The following is a 19,724-nucleotide window of genomic DNA, read 5'->3' on the forward strand; positions in this document are numbered from 1 at the left end:
GATAGAATTGTTACCATGGGCAAAGAAAATGTTTTCTTGTTTCTCAATTGTTCCATACGAACATGGTCAGGTTATCTGCACAGTTTCCAAATGACGAGAGATATCTGGTTGCTCACATACAACACCCCCCTGTGCCTATAAATATCTAGCTGACTTCCTTTTTACATAATGGGATGTTGATGAAATAAATTGCTTGAAGACGTCAAAGGAAGGGATGGGTCTCTGACTTTTTTCAAAGAGGCTTGCTGTGGATGGGGAGAGAAGAGGGAGAGATTAAGGATTCAAGGACAAGACCGACAAAAACCTCAAATCAGGTCCTGCCACTCTCAAAATGTCCGTCATTTCAGCTATTCCTAGGATATATTGTCACACCCACCCACCCACCCCCCAATCTCCAACGTGGGATCCCAGGGAGTTGGAGGCACTTACCCAGGGTCTCTGTTTCCTTTTGGGAAAGATGAGGCACAGCGGAGAATGTGGTGTCTTTATGATATATGGTTTATTTACAAATCTACACACCCTGAGCATCTATACAGCAGTCACACTCCAAGAGGTTCTGCCCTTCCCCCCATAAGCTCAGCATTGGATTCATACAGCCCCCAGCCATAGCCATCTGAGTCTCTCTCTACTAGACCATGGATAGGCAAACTAAGACCTGGGGACTGGATCCGGCCCAATCGCTTTCTAAATCCGGCCCGCAGACGGTCCAGGAATCAGCATGTTTTTACATGAGTAGAATGTGTCCTTTTATTGAAAATGCATCTCTGGGTTATTTGTGGGGCATAGGAATTTGTTGATTTTTTCTCCCTTCAAAATATAGTCTGGCCCCCCCACAAGGTCTGAGGGACAGTGGACCGGCCCCCTGCTGAAAAAGTTTGCTGACCCCTGGTCTAGACCACTACTTCCTTCTCTGTTGCTTAACTCCTAACACTGACCTGTTCTAAACACATGGCTTCCCTTTATCTGTACCCCACCTATTCGCAAGCTCACACACTGAATTCCTTTCATGGTTTGTGTTCTAATGGCTCATTACCCCGCAGGCTGCCACTTCATGCAGGAGCACAGCCTGGCTAGGGCTGACATATTTTGAAGAGTCAAAAAGAGGATGCTAGGACGACTCTCATTTTAAATACCCCTGCTATATGCTAGGGCTATAGAAGCTGAAATACATTGCCGACGGGGGCAGGAGAGGAGAAGAGCAAAGCAAGTCTTCAACCACAAGTTCTGTCTATGTCTCATCCAAAAAGTACAGCCAGAAACGTTTTGGCAATTTTTTTTAAAAAAATCCACCCAGGCAGAATTTTTATCCCTGAGAAAGAGGACATGTCCTGGAAAAAGAGGACACATGGCAACCCTAAGCCTGGCTTACTTCTTAACACATGTTAATTTCCTAGGATTTGGAAGTGTCTCTTTTTTCTTATTCTTTTTTAGTGGTGAAAAGAAAAGAAAAAGAGAAAAGTGAATGAAAAGGAAAAGAAAGGAAAAGAAAGGAAAAATGCTCAATTCCATCTCTATACATTAGTATGCAGATGTATATAATTTTATTATCCTAGTAAAAATTTATTTATCAATAACCTATATTCTGTATAAAGTCATCCAAATATCTTTATATTTATCCAAAGGAAGTCTGCATTTATAAGCGGTCTGTTCACATGTTGCTACTATTGTCATGTTGTCAAGCCATTCGTTAAGGGGAATCATATCTCTGGTCTTTCAGTTCATCAGTATCCGTCTCTTAGCCACCATTAGGGCATGTCAAATCCAATTTTGCTGTCCTGTTATCAATTTCCATAAAATAGGTATATAGTTCAAAAGAATATTCACCTCTGAAAAATCTTAATTTTTTTCATAGCATCTTGTTTATATAGTATGTGTCTAATACATATCTTAACAAACAGGTCTAACAACCAGTTTTTAACACTCCAGCCTTAATTAAATTCTAACACTAGCTTAATCTGGAATTTAGGGTGTCTTGTATCCACAGATTCATAACAATATAGATGAGAGACACGTTCAGGAACGGCTTTGAATCCCTTAAGCAATTAGCTTTCCAAAACCTTATCTCCAGTTACGTGCATATTTTATGTGCAAAGCGGGTGAAATACCTTCTCTGCCTCTCTCTGTCTCATTATGATCATGTGAAATTAGTATAATCCTAAAATCATCTAAACCCCACCCCCCTCATGTTTGAATTTACAGGTTTACTCCCACCAAAATCCCCAAAGTGAAATATGAATTGACAGAATCTCCTTTGCTAAGTGGATCCGTTTCTCCACCACCTCCTGTTCTGGTAAGTGCCTTATTTCCATTTTGCCTGATCAAGAAATCTTTACAATTTCTCCATGCTGGACATAGGAACATGTGAGAGGCTTCTTTGCCTTGCAGCTGAGCTGGATTCGCAGGATATGTTTAACACTGTGACATTACACCTTAGGCGTGCTTCAAGTATCTGATGGGATCCTTGTGTGTATCTGCCAACTCACCCACCTCCCAGTGAAGAACGAGATCTTCTGCAAGAGCCGTCTTTCCCATACAGCTTAGTGGTGTGTTGCGCCAGGGCGCCGGCCTTTCAGGGGTGCCCCAAGTGGGGGAGCTGCGCGGCTTTGCCGGCAGCCTCCCCTTTCCCTGCACACCCGCCAGCTGTGCCCTGTCAACCATATGGCGGGCGGGTGCGCAGCTTCCCTCCCAAGCCTCTGCGGGGATCACTCTCCTGCAGCGGCATGGGGGAGAGTTGCACACACCCACACCCACACCCATGGCTGGCAGTGCACAGCTTCACACACACCCCACTATCCATGCTAATTTTGGGGCGCTGAATGGATATTTGCACCCCAGCGCCGCATCTGCTAAAGACGGCTCTGCAAAGGCGCTTCTCTAAGTGTGCCTTGAGTGAGGTCTGACCCAAGAACAAGCACACAAACCAAGTTTTGGAAAAGGAAAAGTTCATTTATTGAAACTGAAGAATAAAAGGAGTGTCTCTACCCACATCATTCAGCCCGGACACTGAGGTCCAGCTCCGAGGGCCTCCGAGAAGTGAAGTTACAGGGAACCAGGCAGAGGGCCTTCTCAGTGGTGGCACCCGCCCTGTGGAATGCCCTCCCATCATATGTCAAGGAGATAAACAACTATCTGACTTTTATAAGACATCTGAAGACAGCCCTGTTTAGGGAAGCTTTTAATGTTTGATCTTTCGCAGTGGTACCTCGGTTTAAGAACAGCCCTGTTTACGAACGATTCAATTTACGAACTCCACAAAACTGGAAGTAGTGTCCCGCTTTGCGAACTTTACCTCAGTCTTAGAATGGAATCTGAACAGTGGAAGGGCACTGGTGGCAGGAGGCCTCATTAGGGAAAGCACGCCTTGGTTTCAGAACGATTTTGGTATAAGAACAGACTTCTGGAATGGATTAAGTTCGCAAACCGAGATACTACTGTACTATGTTTTTATAGCCACCCAGAGTGGCTGGGGCAGCCCAGCCAGATGGGCAGGGTATAAATAATAAAATTAATATTGTTGTTATCAAAAGCATATAAAGAACAGTGCAGTTTTAGGACTAATTTAAGTGTGGCAACACGGGCATCTACAGTGGTACCTCGGGTTACATACGCTTCAGGTTACAGACTCCGCTAACCCAGAAATAGTACCTCAGTTAAGAACTTTGCTTCAGGATGAGATCAGAAACCGTGCTCTGGTGGCACGGCAGCAGCAGGAGGCCGCATTAGCTAAAGTGGTGCTTCAGATAAAGAACAGTTTCAGGTTAAGAACGGACCTCCGGAACGAATTACCGTAAGTACGTAACCAGAGGTACCACTGTAATTGCAATTGTAGATGCATTTGATTATAGTCCTGACACATTGATAACTCTTAAGCAAAACAATTTAAGACATTCCATGCTGGGAGAAGGAAAATGGCGAGGGTTGGAACTATGGCGGACATTCATACAAATTTGTAGAAATTGGCTGGGATTGCCAAGTTAGACCTTTTTTCTAGCTCCAACTGAGCCACTACTTGTCAGCAGAAGGATAAAAATGTTGGGGGGAAGCCTCTTAATCAGAATCAGGAGTGGGGTGCCTTAGGCCTGCAAGGTCTCTCGCTCTTGCTCTCCTCTCCGAACCCGAGGCATCAAAACCCTTCTGCAAAGCATCATGGCCTAAAATGAAATGAAAGCTGTCTTTTCGAGGGCAGAGCGAAAGTGACACGGTGGAGCTAAAAACGGCCAATAAACATTCTTTAAAAAACAAACACACAACTGCCTAAATGCGCTTTCCCCTCTCATAGTTGTATGATATGAGGGAAGGCTGGCTTCAGCTTGTCAGAACACCTTTTTGATACACAACCCTTGAGCCTTGCCATATAAAATTTATAATTGGGAGAAAATCACTCCTAGCCAGGGGGAACGCTTTGCCCACAGGGCTAGATAAGAATTCTTCAAGACCGGTATACCCCCCAACATTTCTTCAATGAAAATAGGGGCGTATTATTATTATTATTATTATTATTATTATTATTATTATTCCCTGCCCATCTGACTGTGTTGCCCCAGCCACTCTGGGTGGCCTCCAACACATATTAAAACATCATAAAACATTAAACATTTAAAAAACTTCCCTACACACGGCTGCCTTCAAATGTCTTCTAAAGGTTATATAGTTACTTATCTCCTGGGCTCCAGGGCTGCTTAACTCCATACCCTCCAATATTTCTCCAATGAAAATGGGGACGTCCTGAGAAAAAGCAGAATATTCCGGGATCAAAACAGAAACCGGGCCTGTCCCTGGAAAATAGGGGCACCTGGAAGGTATGGACCTGTTTCAAGGATGCATCCGGTGGTTTGCCACTGTTGTTGCCTGGCTGTTCTCCTGCATTTAAAGCCAAGGTATCTCTGTCATGTCATGAGGTATTCAGTGGAGACCATTAGGTCAGAGCAGGAGAAAAATGCAAAAGGGGAATATATATATATATATATATATATATATATATATATATATATATATATATGTAAAGGTACCCCTGCCCGTACGGGCCAGTCGTGTCCGACTCTAGGGTTGTGCGCTTATCTCACTCTAGAGGCCGGGAGCCAGCGCTGTCCGCAGACACTTCCGGGTCACGTGGCCAGCGTGACGAAGCTGCTCTGGCGAGCCAGCACCAGCGCAGCACACGGAAACGCCGTTTACCTTCCCGCTATAAAGCGGTCCCTATTTATCTACTTGCACTTAGGGGTGCTTTCGAACTGCTAGGTGGGCAGGAGCTGGGACCGAAAGACGGGAGCTCACCCAGCCGTGGGGATTCGAACCGCTGACCGTACGATCGGCAAGTCCTAGGCACTGAGGTTTTACCCACAGCGCCACCCGCGTCCCTATATATATATATCTCTCGCTGGGTATACCATGGCTTATGCCAGGCTCCAGTCCACTGAGATGAACCAGGTTCTGGTGCCATAGGTCATCCTCGCAGGGGCATCGGGGGGGGGGGGGAATAAGATAAAGGTAAAGTGTGCTGAATGTCTTGAGAATTCTTCCTTTAGTGCCATAAGCCTTACGTTAATTTAAAAAGAATGACTTCCTGCCAGATGGATTTGACATATGTGTCTAGGATTTCTGCTTGGTTGGGTTTTGGAAGTGGTTTATTTTTTTCATCAGAAAGAAAGAAGCAATGTATTTCCTAGGGAGTAGTAAGGAAAGAATACTATTTCATACCCTCCAACATTTCTCCAATTAAAACAGGGACGTCCCATTCCACAATGATAATTTTACTATTTATACCACACACATCTGACTGGGCTGCCCCAGCCACTCTGGGCGGCTTCCAACATATATAAAAATAAAACATTGAACATTAAAAAAACCAAAAACCACTTCCTTATATAGGGCTGTCTTTAGATGGCTCAGGGGTCGGATAACTCCATACCTGCCAACGTTTATCTGATGAAAATAGAGATGTCCGTGTGTGGCGCTGTGGTCTAAACCACTGAGCCTAGGGCTTGCCGATCAGAAGGTCAGCGGTTCAAATCCCCGCAATGGAGTGAGCTCCTGTTGCTCAGTCCCTGCTCCTGCCAACCTAGCAGTTTGAAAGCATGTCAAAGTGCAAGTAGATAAATAGGCACTGCTCCGGCCGGAAGGTAAACGGCATTTCCGTGTGCTGCTCTAGTTCGCCAGAAGCGGCTTAGTCATGCTGGCCACATGACCCAGAAGCTGTACGCCGGCTCTCTTGGCCAGTAAAGCGAGATGAGCGCCGCAACCCCAGAGTCGGCCCCGACTTGACCTACTGGTCAGGGGTCCCTTTACCTTTAAGGAAAAGTAGGACATTACAGGTTCAAATCAGAAACCGGGATGGCTTCTGTAAATCTGGGACTGTCCCTGGTGGGTCTGCTATTTACCTTACTGAGACAGGTAATATTTCACAGGCTCGTGGTTACTGCATCACTTCCTGACCCCCTTGGCAACCTGTGCTATTGGGCACCAAGAGATATCCTGCCTCAAAAAGTAGATTTTGGGGTACCATGAAAGATGATTATATTTTTACCCCACCTCATTTGGATTTCTGCCTCCGGACCAAAATAGCCCAGGCTGTCTGTCTCTGACCCACAGAGCCCCAACATGGTAATTTGTTGGCGATGTGGCTGATTCCTGACACTGGGCAGCAACTGCAAGGAGAGACATAGCTTTCTTTTCCCACAACACACCCACAGCCCAGCTTCCCACCCTTAAATGCTAAATTTGGAAGTGTGGGAACTGCCCCTTGAAAAAGAAGCAAAGGTGGCAGTTTTGTTAAAGGGGGAAAAACCCCTCCAGAACCCCAGTTCTGCTGAGACCAACCAAGATGTTACAGCAACACAGCAAGCTTTCAAGTTCTCTAGAACTTCACCAGGCAAGTTGTCACACAGCGTACTGTGTGAGGGGGAAACAAAGCATTTTTCGAAAGCTAGGTTAGTGCTGTAGCCAAGAGATCGACTTGTAGACTTAATTCGATTGTCAAAATTGAAAAATTGAATTGTCTTTTTCTCCTGTGAGCTTTCCACGTTAACATGGGGTGCATGATACAGCTGAAAGCCCATATCTAACTCAGGGTGGACAGGAAGAAAATACTATAAATAAGTCAGAAATTAAATTGTTATGATGAAAGGGTGGGGAAACGCTATGTAAAATCACAAAGACTTTTTCTTTACTCTGCAGCGCCATCTGGTGTTGCATGTTTATAACACATTCAGAGTGCTGTTTTTTGACTAGCTGAGTCCGAAATGTTATATTATTGTAAACTGTCCTGCAGTCAGTTTTGATTAAGGGTGGTGTTTGCAAATTTTAAACAAATGGATCCAAGGGCATAGTTGATTTCTTGCACACATATTGGGGTGCTGAGATATTCCTTGCGATGCTTTGCCGCTGCTAAATTCTGCAGGCTGCTGTTGTGTAAGTACTGATTCCCACGCACAGGTGCAACTGGAGCAGTTTTGCCCACATGCCTGCCCCAGAGGACCAAACAGCAGGCTTAAATTTTAACAAATATAAATAAATGAACCCTTTTTCTATCGCAGCTGTGTTTGCCATTCTTGTTGTGTAAGGGGGCCCTTAGAAACCCTTCAGGTCTCCTTTTTGTACTTCTTCCAGCACTGCAAGAGAAAGTCTTTCCCTCTCTACAATCTACATACGGTATATTGTCTCCTGCAGATGTGATTTGAAAAGCATTGCTTAGATGCTATTTCAAATAAACTATTTGCTGGAGGGACCCATTTAAACGATCCTTGAATCATTTGCTTATATACATTTCCCCATTATCACCATTGCTTAGCAGATTAATTACTCTGTACTTAATTTGCTTAGCAATTAAACCACCAATTAAATATTTGTCTACATAACATACTCCTTGGCAAATGAATTAATTAGTAGTGAACGTTGAGAAATGACTTGTTAAGCAGGAGGGCATTGTGTTTAAAAGAATAGGTTTGGTTACATTGTGCTACGACTTATTAATAATAGCTTTATTAATTAAATAAATGCTGAGGATTTGCACTAATCCCTTTAGGTGCTGGAACATAAGATAGGATAATCAAATACAAAATCAGAGGAAGATCTCCTAATAAGTTGTTGCAGAGGGGGTTCGACAGTAGAGGATGAATGAGAGAACAAGATTATGGACCACTTTAATTCTGGATCAATATTGTAACAACAATATTCATCTCTCCCTTTTCACTGCCACCAAGGAGGAAAGAATTGTGCTAAAAAAGGGGCTGCGCTATGAGGGGGGAGAAATGTGACTCTTAACACTGAAAGCCTGCTGTCTCTCATAGTAGAGAAGTTAATTTTTAGAAATGAGGCGGCCGGGGTGTGTGTGTTAATCCTTATTTATAGTACCTCATATTAACTAATACTTAACGGCTTTCCACTCAGACACCTCAGCTGCAGGATTTACATTCTGTGCGTAACCAAGCAATGGACATGATTACAAAGGCCTTTACTTTGCTGGACTCCGAGTTTCAGAAGCTCAGCACGTAGGTATTGTTTGGCATCAATGGTTGTTTCTTCTTCTTCTTCTTCTTCTTCTTCTTCTTCTTCTTCTTCTTCTTCTTCTTCTTCTGGATCCTTCACTCTCTTTCTTATTTTTTTATTCGTTTTTGTCTTTAACAATTATCATCACAAATCCCCAGACTTCCCTCCACCCCTCAGTGGTTTCCCTCGTCATTCTTTTCCAACTGCATTGTCTATGGTTCTCCATATTTACTTAATACTCCAATCTCACCATAGTTCTCGTTACATTGCAAGTGGTTTTTTTATATAATCCTGCCAATGTTTTTAATTGTTTACAATGTTCTTTTAAGTAACATATAAATTTTCCCCATTCTTTATTAAATTTATCATCTTCTTGATCTCTAATCTTCCCAGTTATTTTCGCCATTTTGGCATAGTCCATCATCTTTACTAGCCATTCTTCTCTTGTGGGTACTTTGTCTTCCTTCCATCTTTGGCAAATAACATCCATGCAGCTGTCGTAGCATACATAAACAGTCTTTTCAGCTCCTTTGGTATTTCTGGACCTAGAATTCCTAGTAAAAAAGCTTCTGGTTTTTTCACAAAAGTAATTTTAAACATTTTTTTCAACGCATTATAAATCATTTCCCAATATGCTTTTGTCATCTTGCATGTCCACCACATGTGGTAGAATGTGCCTTCTTTCTCTTTACACGTAATGGAAATGTTGTTGCATCTAATGCACAGTTTCCCAAACTTGGGTCTTCAGCTGTTTTTGGACTACAGTTCCCATCATCCCTGGCCACTGGTCCTACTAGCTCAGGATGATAGGAGTTGTAGTCCAAAAAAAAATGGAGACCCAAGTTTGGTCTCCAGTGAAAGACAACAGTCGATGTCTTTAGATGATTGAAATCAGCATATGTTTGACAATATTTTAGAAAATTTAATGCTGTGAAAATGCTGGATGATGGTTCTCATTACTTTAAGGCGTGGGAAAACCTCACTGCAAATTTAATTTGGATTTTCCCAATGTGGTAAGGTGGGGGAGGGGGAGAACCCAATATAAAATCACATGTTACCCAACCTTGTGGGGGTGTCATTTTGCGGGGTGCGATCTATCACCACACTACACCCTGTATACATTGGTGAGCTCTTCATTGGTGGGACCGGGCGCGACACACATGTATTCCCCTGCCCCAGTTTTTAACCCACTATTTGGTGCAAGTTTGGTATATCAGAAAGCTTGTATCTTAAATATTTTACAAAGTGATTGGCCTTGGCATAGGTCAACAAAAACCTGAGGACATGCCCACAGTGGATCTCAGGTTTCCAGATCTCAGAGAGAGTGGGGAAGGAGTAACTGAGGAGAGGGGACAAGACAGAATGTGAATAGATCCCATCAATACATCCCACTAGTGTGGACAGGAAACACTGACAGGAGTTCAGCTGAGAACTCAGGTGTTATAAGGGGGGGGGGGAACCCTGCTCCTTTTTCCTTATGGGGTATCCAAGAGCCCGTATAGAATCCTTAAGTGGGTTCCCTATCGGTAGGAGAAAATAACAGAGGCCAACCAGAGAATATTGAGAAGCAAAGCAGCTAGTAAACCTGATATTTATTAACTGTTGCAACAGGGTGGTCCTCATTCACCACATGCAGGAGGGAAGAGGGACCCAGAACAATGGTCCACAAGCCCTTATATAGACATTTGAAATTGCCTTATATAGACTTTTGAAATTGCTCAAGACCACCTCCCAACATCATACATACATCACAGAAGGGGGCAGTCTTCAGCAGAAATACATCACAGGAAGCGGTCTACAGCAGAAATCCTGTTTGCCAGGATATCTGTTAATGGTCACTGATTGCTTTACCTGGGCAGCCTGGCCATTCTTTTGTGATGGTAAATACTTTTAGTTCCTGAATCCAGGTCACAGGCTCACCCTATTCATACACAAATACGCCCTTAAGACAGGTAAGCAAAAGACAATGGAGAGGCTTTCACCATTTCCTTCCTCCTTGCAGAGAAATATTTGAGGTCAATTTGGGAGAGTCAAAAAGGTTTGGGAGAATCAAAATGGGTTCAGGATTCCTCTCCTGTATTATTTCAGACATGTGGTTTATATACTTATGTATGTGTTTGCCTTGTACATTATTTTATATTTGGGACCTTAGAATTCTTAAAACACAGGTTTTGTCCAAAACTGAGTTCACCTCAGGTTTGGACAAAAGCACACATAATAAAATTTGCACTCTAGTATGTACACAGGTTGACACTGGTGGCACTGTGGGTTAAACCACAGACCCTAGGGCTTGCCGATCAGAAGGTCGGCAGTTCGAATCCCCGCAACTGGGTGAGCTCCCGTTGCTCAGTCCCTGCTCCTGCCAACCTAGCAGTTCAAAAGCACATCAAAGTGCAAGTAGATAAATAGGTACCGCTCTGGCGGGAAGGTAAACGGCGTTTCCGTGCGCTGCTCTGGTTTGCCAGAAGAGGCTTAGTCATGCTGGCCACATGACCTGGAAGCTGTACGCCAGCTCCCTCGGCCAATAAAGCAAGATGAGCGCCGCAACCCCAGAGTCGGCCACGACTGGACCTAATGGTCAGGGGTCCCTTTACCTTTATGTACGCCGCTTGAGAGGCCTATCCTGGAAGGAGTACACATTCTGCTTTCCTCTGCATCTAGCGTGCTCCCACTGCTGGCTTGTGAAGCTGTATACTCAGACTTTAGCCACAATTCACATGTGTTCCTGTGGTTTCTTGAAAAATACTGCATTTTGATCTGTCCCCTGAAAAACCTCCAGATTAGATCCAATCTGAAAATTTAAATGGGGGTTGGGTTGTGCATTTGTTTGTTTGTTAAAATAAAAAATAAAATAAACTGGAGGGGAGAGAAAATGTAAGCACATGAAGACATCCATGCCCCCTTTGTGCCTCCCCGTGTGGACAAACCGTGGTTAACTTGGAAACATATCAGGCTTTGCTGAAGTCTACAATGACATACAAATGGGATTTGATACACAGCAGGGGTGCTGGTGGAAATAGCTCCCTGGTTTCCAGCCCAAAGTCTCCTCTTAGCAAACAGACAGGCTTGCCAAAGGAAATGCAGAAAACGCAGGGGCCACTTTCCAGCTCTCCGAAACACCAAGCTGGCATGCCACCCCGGAAGGCGCAGTTGGAGGAGGGATAAAAATATCCACGGAGGAAAACCTAGGCAAGCTGAAAAGTTGTGTGAAAAAAACCAGGAGAGAAAAAGTCAGCCCCCAGCCAAACTAAGTTCCACTTCTTTATAAGCTTCCCTAATATAAAACCCATCTCATTTCAACTCATAGGCTACATTCTGGTTACACCCCTGAATAACTATACTCCTCATTAAAAATTAAAGTAAAGGTAAAGGGACCCCTGACCATTAGGTCCAGTCGTGACTGACTCTGGGGTTGCGGCGCTCATCTCGCTTTACTGGCCAAGGGAGCTGGCATACAGCTTCCGGATCATGTGGCCAGCATGACTAAGCGGCTTCTGGCAAACCAGAGCAGCGCACAGAAACGCCGTTTACCTTTCCGCTGAAACGGTATCTATTTATCTACTTGCACTTGACGTGCTTTCGAACTGCTTGGTTGGCAGGAGCAGGGACTGAGCAACGGGAGCTCACCCTGTCACGGGGATTCGAACCGCCGACCTTCTGATTGGCAAGTCCTAGGCTCTGTTGTTTAACCCACAGCGCCACCCGCATCCCCACATTAAAAATTAGTCCTCTCTTAATTAAGGACTTATACCAAGATTCTAGGTCTTCTTCATTCCCCTTCCTTTTATTCTGTCCCTGAATCTTGTCAAAACTACATCATACTTCCCACCCAAGCCAGAAAAAAAGAACATTGCCAGCATTTGTCTCTATCTGAAAGAGAGTCTTTACTCCCTGACACACTTTTCTCAAACTAATTGCCCAGACCAAAAGCTTCTGTCTCTAAATGGGGGATGGGAGGAGTTGTCTGAGAGAAACACGATATTTCTTTTTAGCAAACAGGTGGTGCCAACCTCACTAAAATAATTCACAGATGAATGAAACTCAGCTTTCTACTCCCCCGTGCCCTGAAATTAAATCTTCTGGACCGATATTACCATAACATTTAACTATGATTTACTTAAAAGTGATCTATGGATTTCTACCTTTGAGTTTAACATAAAAGCACACATTTGAGTAATTACCACTCAACAGGCAAAGTGATTGCTCACCTGCCTTGACCTTGACGTGTCCAGTTCATATTTTTAGATCCCTGCCCTTTCATCCTATCTTCTGTAGCACCTGCCCTGTGAAACGCCCTCCTACCAGATGTCAAAGAGAACAACAACTACCAGACTTTTAGAAGACATCTGAAGGCAGCCCTGTTTAGGGAAGCTTTTAATGTTTGATGCATTACTGTATTTTAATATTTTGTTGGAAACCACCCAGAGTGGCTGGCGAAACCCAGCCAGATGGGTGGCGTATAAATATATTATTATTATTATTATTATTATTATTATTATTATTATTATTATTATTATTATTATTGGAATTGGGGTGCTTTTCCATGAACTACTGCTTCCCAGTTTAACCAAACAGAAGCATAGGTAATTCTTAACCCTGAGCAGGAAACTTGTAAAATGGAAAGGTTCTCAAAAATATTTAAAGCATTAAGATATTTCATCCCTAATTAAACAAAAAGTTCTGTGTTGACCCGGCACAGGCCTGAATCAGTCACAGAGATTCTCTCTCCCCCCCCCCCTTGTTTATAATTAAAATAGGGGGGAACCAGGATTCACTTGTCATGGGTTTCTTCAAGCTCTATCAACCATCAAGACTCATCTTCAAAGGAAGATGTAGAGACTACCACTGTTTTTATCTCAACATCCGTATGGTAGGAAGAATGATCCTTGTCTTCAAGGAGGCTCTTTCCTGCTCCTCCATCTTCATGATCATTGTGGCTTCTTGAATCCAAACATTTAAACCTTTTATTTTCTCCTGTGATCATCTTTTCAGTGCAAAAGCTGAACTGGTCCAGGAAACACTGACTTTTCAACGTGAAAAAGAGCAGTTCAACAAACATTTTAAAAATCAACAGAAGGTAAGTTTCTGCTCCTCCATGAAATTCTGTGCCTAACATTCCTACATCTTCTTAGGTAGCTTTCACATGTGACAATTGTTTGGTACACTGCCCATAGTAAACTTTTAGGATGGCTGGTATTGCTTAATGGGGTACATTTGACATGGAGAACATGGTTAGCAACCATCAACACATGACCTGCTCTGGAGACATGTTTGAGGGTTGAGTCCCGCTAATTGTGATTTGTGGAAGCGGGTGGCGCTGTGGTCTAAACCACAGAGTCTCTTGGGCTTGCCGATCGGAAGGTCGGCGGTTTGAATCCCCACGACGGAGTGAGCTCCCGTTGCTCTGTCCCAGCTCCTGCCGACCTAGCAGGTTCGAAAGCACACCAGTGCAAGTAGATAAATAGGTACCACTGTAGTGGGAAGGAAAACAGCATTTCCAGGTGTTCTGGCACTCGTCATGGTGTCCCGTTGTGCCACAAACGGTTTAGTCATGCTGGCCACGACTCGGAAAGCTGTCTGTGGACAAACGCCAGCTCCCTCAGCCTGAAAGTGAGATGAGCGCCACAACCCCAGAGTTGCCTTTGACTGGACTTAACCATCCAGGCATCCTTTACCTTTTACCTTAATTGTGATTTAATGCGACCTTGTCGCTTGGTTTGATGCAGTGACACTTCTGTTGCTAGATCGTTTTGAAATACTGTCCGCTTGCTTGGTTTTTGTTGTTGTCACCTATGGAAAGATAATATTTAAAATGGTTGGGAGAATTCTAGGCCAGGGATGGGTGGACTTTTGGTTTGTGGGAAATTTTTAAACTCCAACCCCAAGATCCACCAATCTGGGTGCAAAAAGATTTCCATCGAGAATTAAAGAATTCTGAGCCCATAAATATATCCTAGTATCAGAACTGAATTGGCGCTCACAGCCCCCCTGCAAAGAAACCCACTCACGGTTATCCCAAACTCCCTTCATTTCAGGCATATAATTTAGGGTTTAGTGGGGGGTGGGGGATTTTCTTGCTGCTATGGTTAAACGTTTGGGAGTAAGGTCTCCTTGCGGATCCACCGCAAATCACACAAGAGTTCTAAGAATCTCTCTTCCCACCACCTGTGAGCAATTTAAATTGGATCTCTGGAGCTATTCTGAATGTCTCATTGATCTCCGTCACTGTGATCTGGTTGTGGCCATTAGAACATTAGAACAACTTTCCCTCCCCAGCAGGGGCAGCCCTTTTCTTAACATAGCGCAAGAGTTGAATCTGATGGGTGGAGACTCCATTGGCAAGGCCCAGTGTTAATCTGTCACAGAGCAGTCCAACCTGTGGGTCATCTGTGGGCTACAAGCTAGGCATTCAAGAGAAAGGATCAAACATGAAGCATGAATATCTATTTTTGTGCCTTTTTATGGTATTGATATTTTGTTGACAAGTTTTCAGTTACAGTGGTACCTCGGGTTACATACGCTTCAGGTTACAGACTCCGCTAACCCAGAAATAGTACCTCAGGTTAAGAACTTTGCTTCAGGATCAGAACAGAAATCATGCGGCAGTGATGCGGCAGCAGTGGGAGGCCCCATTAGCTAAAGTGGTACCTCACGTTAGGAACAGATTCAGGTTAAGAATGGACCTCCGGAACGAATTAAGTACTTAACCCAAGGTACCACTGTATAAAGAAATACAGTCAAACCTTGGTTGTTAAACGTAATCCATTCCGGAAGACCGTTTGGCTTCCAAAACATTCGACAACCGAGGCGCAGCGGAAGGATGAGGAGTACGTGCTGCATACTCTATATTGCTTTATTTATAGTTCAAAGCAGGTATATTACAGAAAGACATCTTGCCTCTGCCGGAGCAGAGAAAATGCATCCTCTCTCCTCAACAGCTCGGAGAGAATCACACAGTGAAAAACAGGAAACCAGTGTACGTCACATCCAGCCTCCCTTTCCCGTGAGAAACTCCAACAGTACAGACTGTGGAATGTAAACACCTGTCTCGTGACAAGCCCTTTCGCTGCACAGTGAAGGAAAGCAGAAACCAACATCCTCCCCCTTTCTGTGAACATCACTGGGCAGCGTGTTCGTACAATATCAGTACAAACCCAACTTCTGCACATAGGTACAGTGTTGATCCCTTGATACAATCTTGGACAATACATCAGCAGGAATTTCATTACCTGGCATATAGGACACCGTTACGAGTCCCTTCTGAATACATTCCCTAGCATGCTGCAACTTTAATTGCAAGTGTTTCGTGCTTTGCTTACAACCTTCAGATTTCAGCAAAGCCAAACATGCTTTGTTGTCCTGGTAAACCTGGATTGGACATTTGACAGGAATTTTCATATCTTTGCACAATTGTACTAACCATTCACAATCCTTAAGTGAATAAGACAGTGCGTTCAGTTCGGCTTCACAAGTACTTAAGCTTCTTGCATGACCAATCAAACAGACCCTGATTGTACATATAGCAAACTCCAGATGTACTTTTCCTGTCTGTAGTGTCACTTCCATAACTTGCATCTGCAAATATCTCAAGACCACCAGACTTTTGATTGTTAAGTCTCAGTCTGTAATGCATAGTGCCTTTCAAATACCGCGCTATGCGTTTCAGAGCTTTCCAATCCTTGACACTAGGATTGTTGACTTGTCTGCTTAGCAAATTACAGCTAACAGCAATGTCTGGTCTTGAACATCTGGCAATGAAGTTTAGCTTGCCTAGCACACTTCTGTACAGTGTAGTGTCAGAAAATGCTTCTTCAGTGTCATCTACCTGATAACCTGTTGTCATTGGTGTGTCTACAGGGTTAGCATCCATCAGGTTTAGTTTACTTAACACATCAGCAATTTTCCGTGACTGGTGTACTAGAATGTTACCATCTTGATCTTTCTCTATTTCCAGAGATAGGTAGTTGTTTACCTCACCAAGATCTTTCATGTCAAAGTGCTCTTTCAGTTGAGCTAGGGCGTTATTGTACATTGCGACATCTTTCCAAAAGAATAATAAATCATCAACATAAAACAAACAGTACAGTTTCTTTTGCCCCTCCTCTTTGACAAATACACATGGATCAGCTTTCCCTTGCTGAAAACCTAGAGAAAACAATACTTCAGTGAGTTTTGTGTGCCAACACCGTGCACTTTGTTTGAGACCATAAAGGGATTTCTTCAGAGCACAAACAAATCCCTGTTTTACCTGTACGCCATCAGGTGGAAGCATATAAAGTGATTCATCCAGAGATCCGTACAGAAAAGCTGTATTAATATCATGGTGACTAATGTGTAGATTTTCCTCTGCAGCTAGCTTGAGCATAAGCCTAATGCTCTCATATCTCACTGTGGGTGAGTAGGTCTCGTGATAGTCTTCACCTGGTACCTGTGCAAAACCTCTGGCTACCAATCTGGCTTTGTGTCTGACTATCTTGCCATTTTGATCTGTCTTCGCTTTGAAGACCCATTTGCTTCCAAGCAGTTTCATTCCTGGAACTACTGGAACTAGTTCCCATGTTTTGTTCCTTTCTAAGGAATCAAGCTCAGCCTTCATGGCATTTAACCATGGCTCAGCTTCCTTTGAATCCAAACCCTGGATTTCTTGGAAACTTGAAGGTTCAAATACCTTCTTGGAGCTTTTAACAGCTGTTACTGCTATCGTAGCAAACTCATCAGCAAATCTCTTTGGAGGTTTGCCTTTTGTGGCTCTCTGTGACCTACGAATTAGCCTTAAGTCTTCAACACTCTCCTCTTCCTTCTTGGGAGAAAAGCGACCTATTGTGAACAATGGTTCCTCCAATTCCTGATCAGAGCTTTCAGAGGGTCGTATAGAGGCTTTCGCACTCTTGAAATCCTCTGAATCACCCGATTCAGTTTCAGATTCAGACTCAGAACCTTCATCAGTGGGTTGTTGTGGTTGCTTTTGACTATCCTCAGTCTCATCACCGTCATCAGGATAACATTGGAAAATTCCCACATTCTCCCCCCACTTTGCATTGTACTCAACACTTCTCGTGAGCTTAATTGTCTTAGAGTCAGTCATCATTATTCTGTAAGACCCTTTCTGATAACCTAGAAAGATACCATGCAATCCACGCTTGTCTAACTTGGAGTTTTGTGGTGAGTGAACCCACATGTCAGAACCAAAAATCTTCATGTGTTTGATGTATGGCTTCTTGCCAAACATCTTCTCATAGGGGGTACAACCAATCGCTGAAGATAACCTGCGATTGTAACTGTAAACAAAACATGAGAGAGCTTCGGCCCAATAACTCTCTGGAAGATTGGCATCATGCAGCAAGGTTTTTAACCCTTGAAGCAATGTCTGATTTGCCCGTTCCGCAAGTCCATTCTGCCATGGCGAGCGAGGACTAGACAAATCATGTTGAATTCCTTTCTCAGTCAGAAAAGCTTCAAACTGCTGAGAAGTGAATTCTCCCCCGCGATCACTGAAAAGAGTCTTTATCTTCTTACCATGCACATTTTCCAACCAAGCACAGAATTCCTTGAACCTAGGAAAAGCCTCTGATTTCTGCTTGAGATTATACACAAAAATATATCTAGAAAATGCATCAATGAGAACCATGAAGTACCTATTGCCACCCAAAGAGGGCGCTAGTGGTCCAACCAAATCTGCATGAACAACCTGGTATGGTTCTGTAGCTTGCCTACTAGACACCTTACCTTTCGCAGCCATTTTCACCTTGTTTGCTGCGCATGCTTTGCACTTCATGTGGTACCTGCAGGGTTTAATAGTCATACCTTCAACCAAGGCAGGCATTTTAGATACTGCCTCAAAATGCAAATGACCAAATTTTCGGTGAAAATCATGAATACATTCTGCATGCAAACTTTTGTTAGAACCTGCAATGCAACAAGTGTCATCCTTTTCAACATCATCATAATACAAAACAAACAAACGATCAACATATTCAGCATGCAATACATAATCATTTTTCTTTGTGATGATGCACTTCTTGTTCTTGAAGGACACGTCAATGTTCCGCTCATTCAGCTGTCCAACGCTGAGCAAATTATGTTTGGCGTCTGGCACGTAAAGCACATTCTGTATCGATAAGTCCAAACTGTGAAGAACAACAGTTCCGTAGCCTTTACTGGGAATAGTGTGGTCATCCGCCTGGTGAATCGCACCTTCCTGCGGTGTAAAAGACACAAACAGTCTCTTATCGTTGCACATATGGTGGGTTGCCGCTGTATCAACAACGAAGAAAGATCTAGACGTCTTCTGGACCTCTGCAACCTTTGGAGTGAAGCGTGAAACCATAGCCTTGTGCTGCGTTGTCCTAGACACCGGACCTTTGCCTTTGCCTCGGCCTTTTCCACGCGATGAGCTTTCGCTGCGCTGCTCTGTCTTGGCCCTGGGATATCTGCATTCCCTCTTCATATGGCCTAGACGTCCACACGAGTAGCATTTCACTGCCTTCAAAGCTTTGGCGCCATCTGGTGGTTCCACTGCACTATGGGATGACGTCTGTGAAGACTCCCCCTTGCCCATGCAGCTAGCACCCCGGCGATCTGCTTCATTCAATATCACGGCAGTTACATAGTCCACTGTCAGCTGAGCGGTTGGCTGCACAGCAATCTGGGTTGCAACAGACTCCCAACCTGAACCCAAAGATTGTAGTATCATGAAAGAATACACAGCCTCTGGAAAGTTGAGTCCTCTCTGTTGCAGCTCATGTCTCAGATTTTGCATCTCCATCAGATGTAAACGCACATCTCCACCTTCAGCAAGAGCCATATTATGCAGCTTGTTAAAGTAAAACATAGTAGATCCAGCTTCTGTCCTTAAGTGAGCCTCTCTCAAAGCGTCCCAAATTTCTCTGGCTGAGGTCTTATCACGCAATAGACAGAGCTCTTCTGGGTATACTATCAATGTAAGAGTTCCCCTTGCTTTGGAATCTTTAGCTTCCCATGCATCTGTAACTGGAACTGGGGGGGTGTCTGTAATCACCTCAAACAAACCCTCTTTCCGCAGAATTGCCTCTGCATACAAAACCCAGTCGTGGTAGTTTTTCTTGTTGAGCTTAGGAATCCCACAAGCATCCTGAAGGGCCATCATGACTCTGGCATTAGCCTTCAGCGTCATATATGCTGCTTTAAATCTTGCTGCGTCACTGCTGCAGCTGCTTTATTCCAAAAGCGCACTTAAAAGTTACTTTCGATTTCCCCAGCAT

The 19,724-nt window shown here is 43.8% G+C and overlaps 1 protein-coding gene across 3 annotated transcripts in view; it reads left to right on the forward strand.

The window, feature by feature from the left end:
- The window catches only part of LOC310688440 (kelch domain-containing protein 3-like), an 81,646-nt gene that overhangs the window by 53,990 nt on the left and 7,932 nt on the right, over positions 1–19,724 (forward strand). For all 3 annotated transcript variants that reach the window (XM_083464948.1, XM_083464947.1, XM_083464946.1), the window contains exons 15-17: positions 2,200–2,290; positions 8,386–8,486; positions 13,477–13,561. In XM_083464948.1, coding sequence (XP_083321074.1) covers positions 2,200–2,290; positions 8,386–8,486; positions 13,477–13,561 — 277 coding nt within the window. The remainder of the gene's footprint in view (positions 1–2,199; positions 2,291–8,385; positions 8,487–13,476; positions 13,562–19,724) is intronic.

Source organism: Podarcis liolepis, assembly GCF_965112155.1.
Source record: "Podarcis liolepis genome assembly, chromosome: 11".
Taxonomy (NCBI): Eukaryota; Metazoa; Chordata; class Lepidosauria; order Squamata; family Lacertidae; genus Podarcis; species Podarcis liolepis.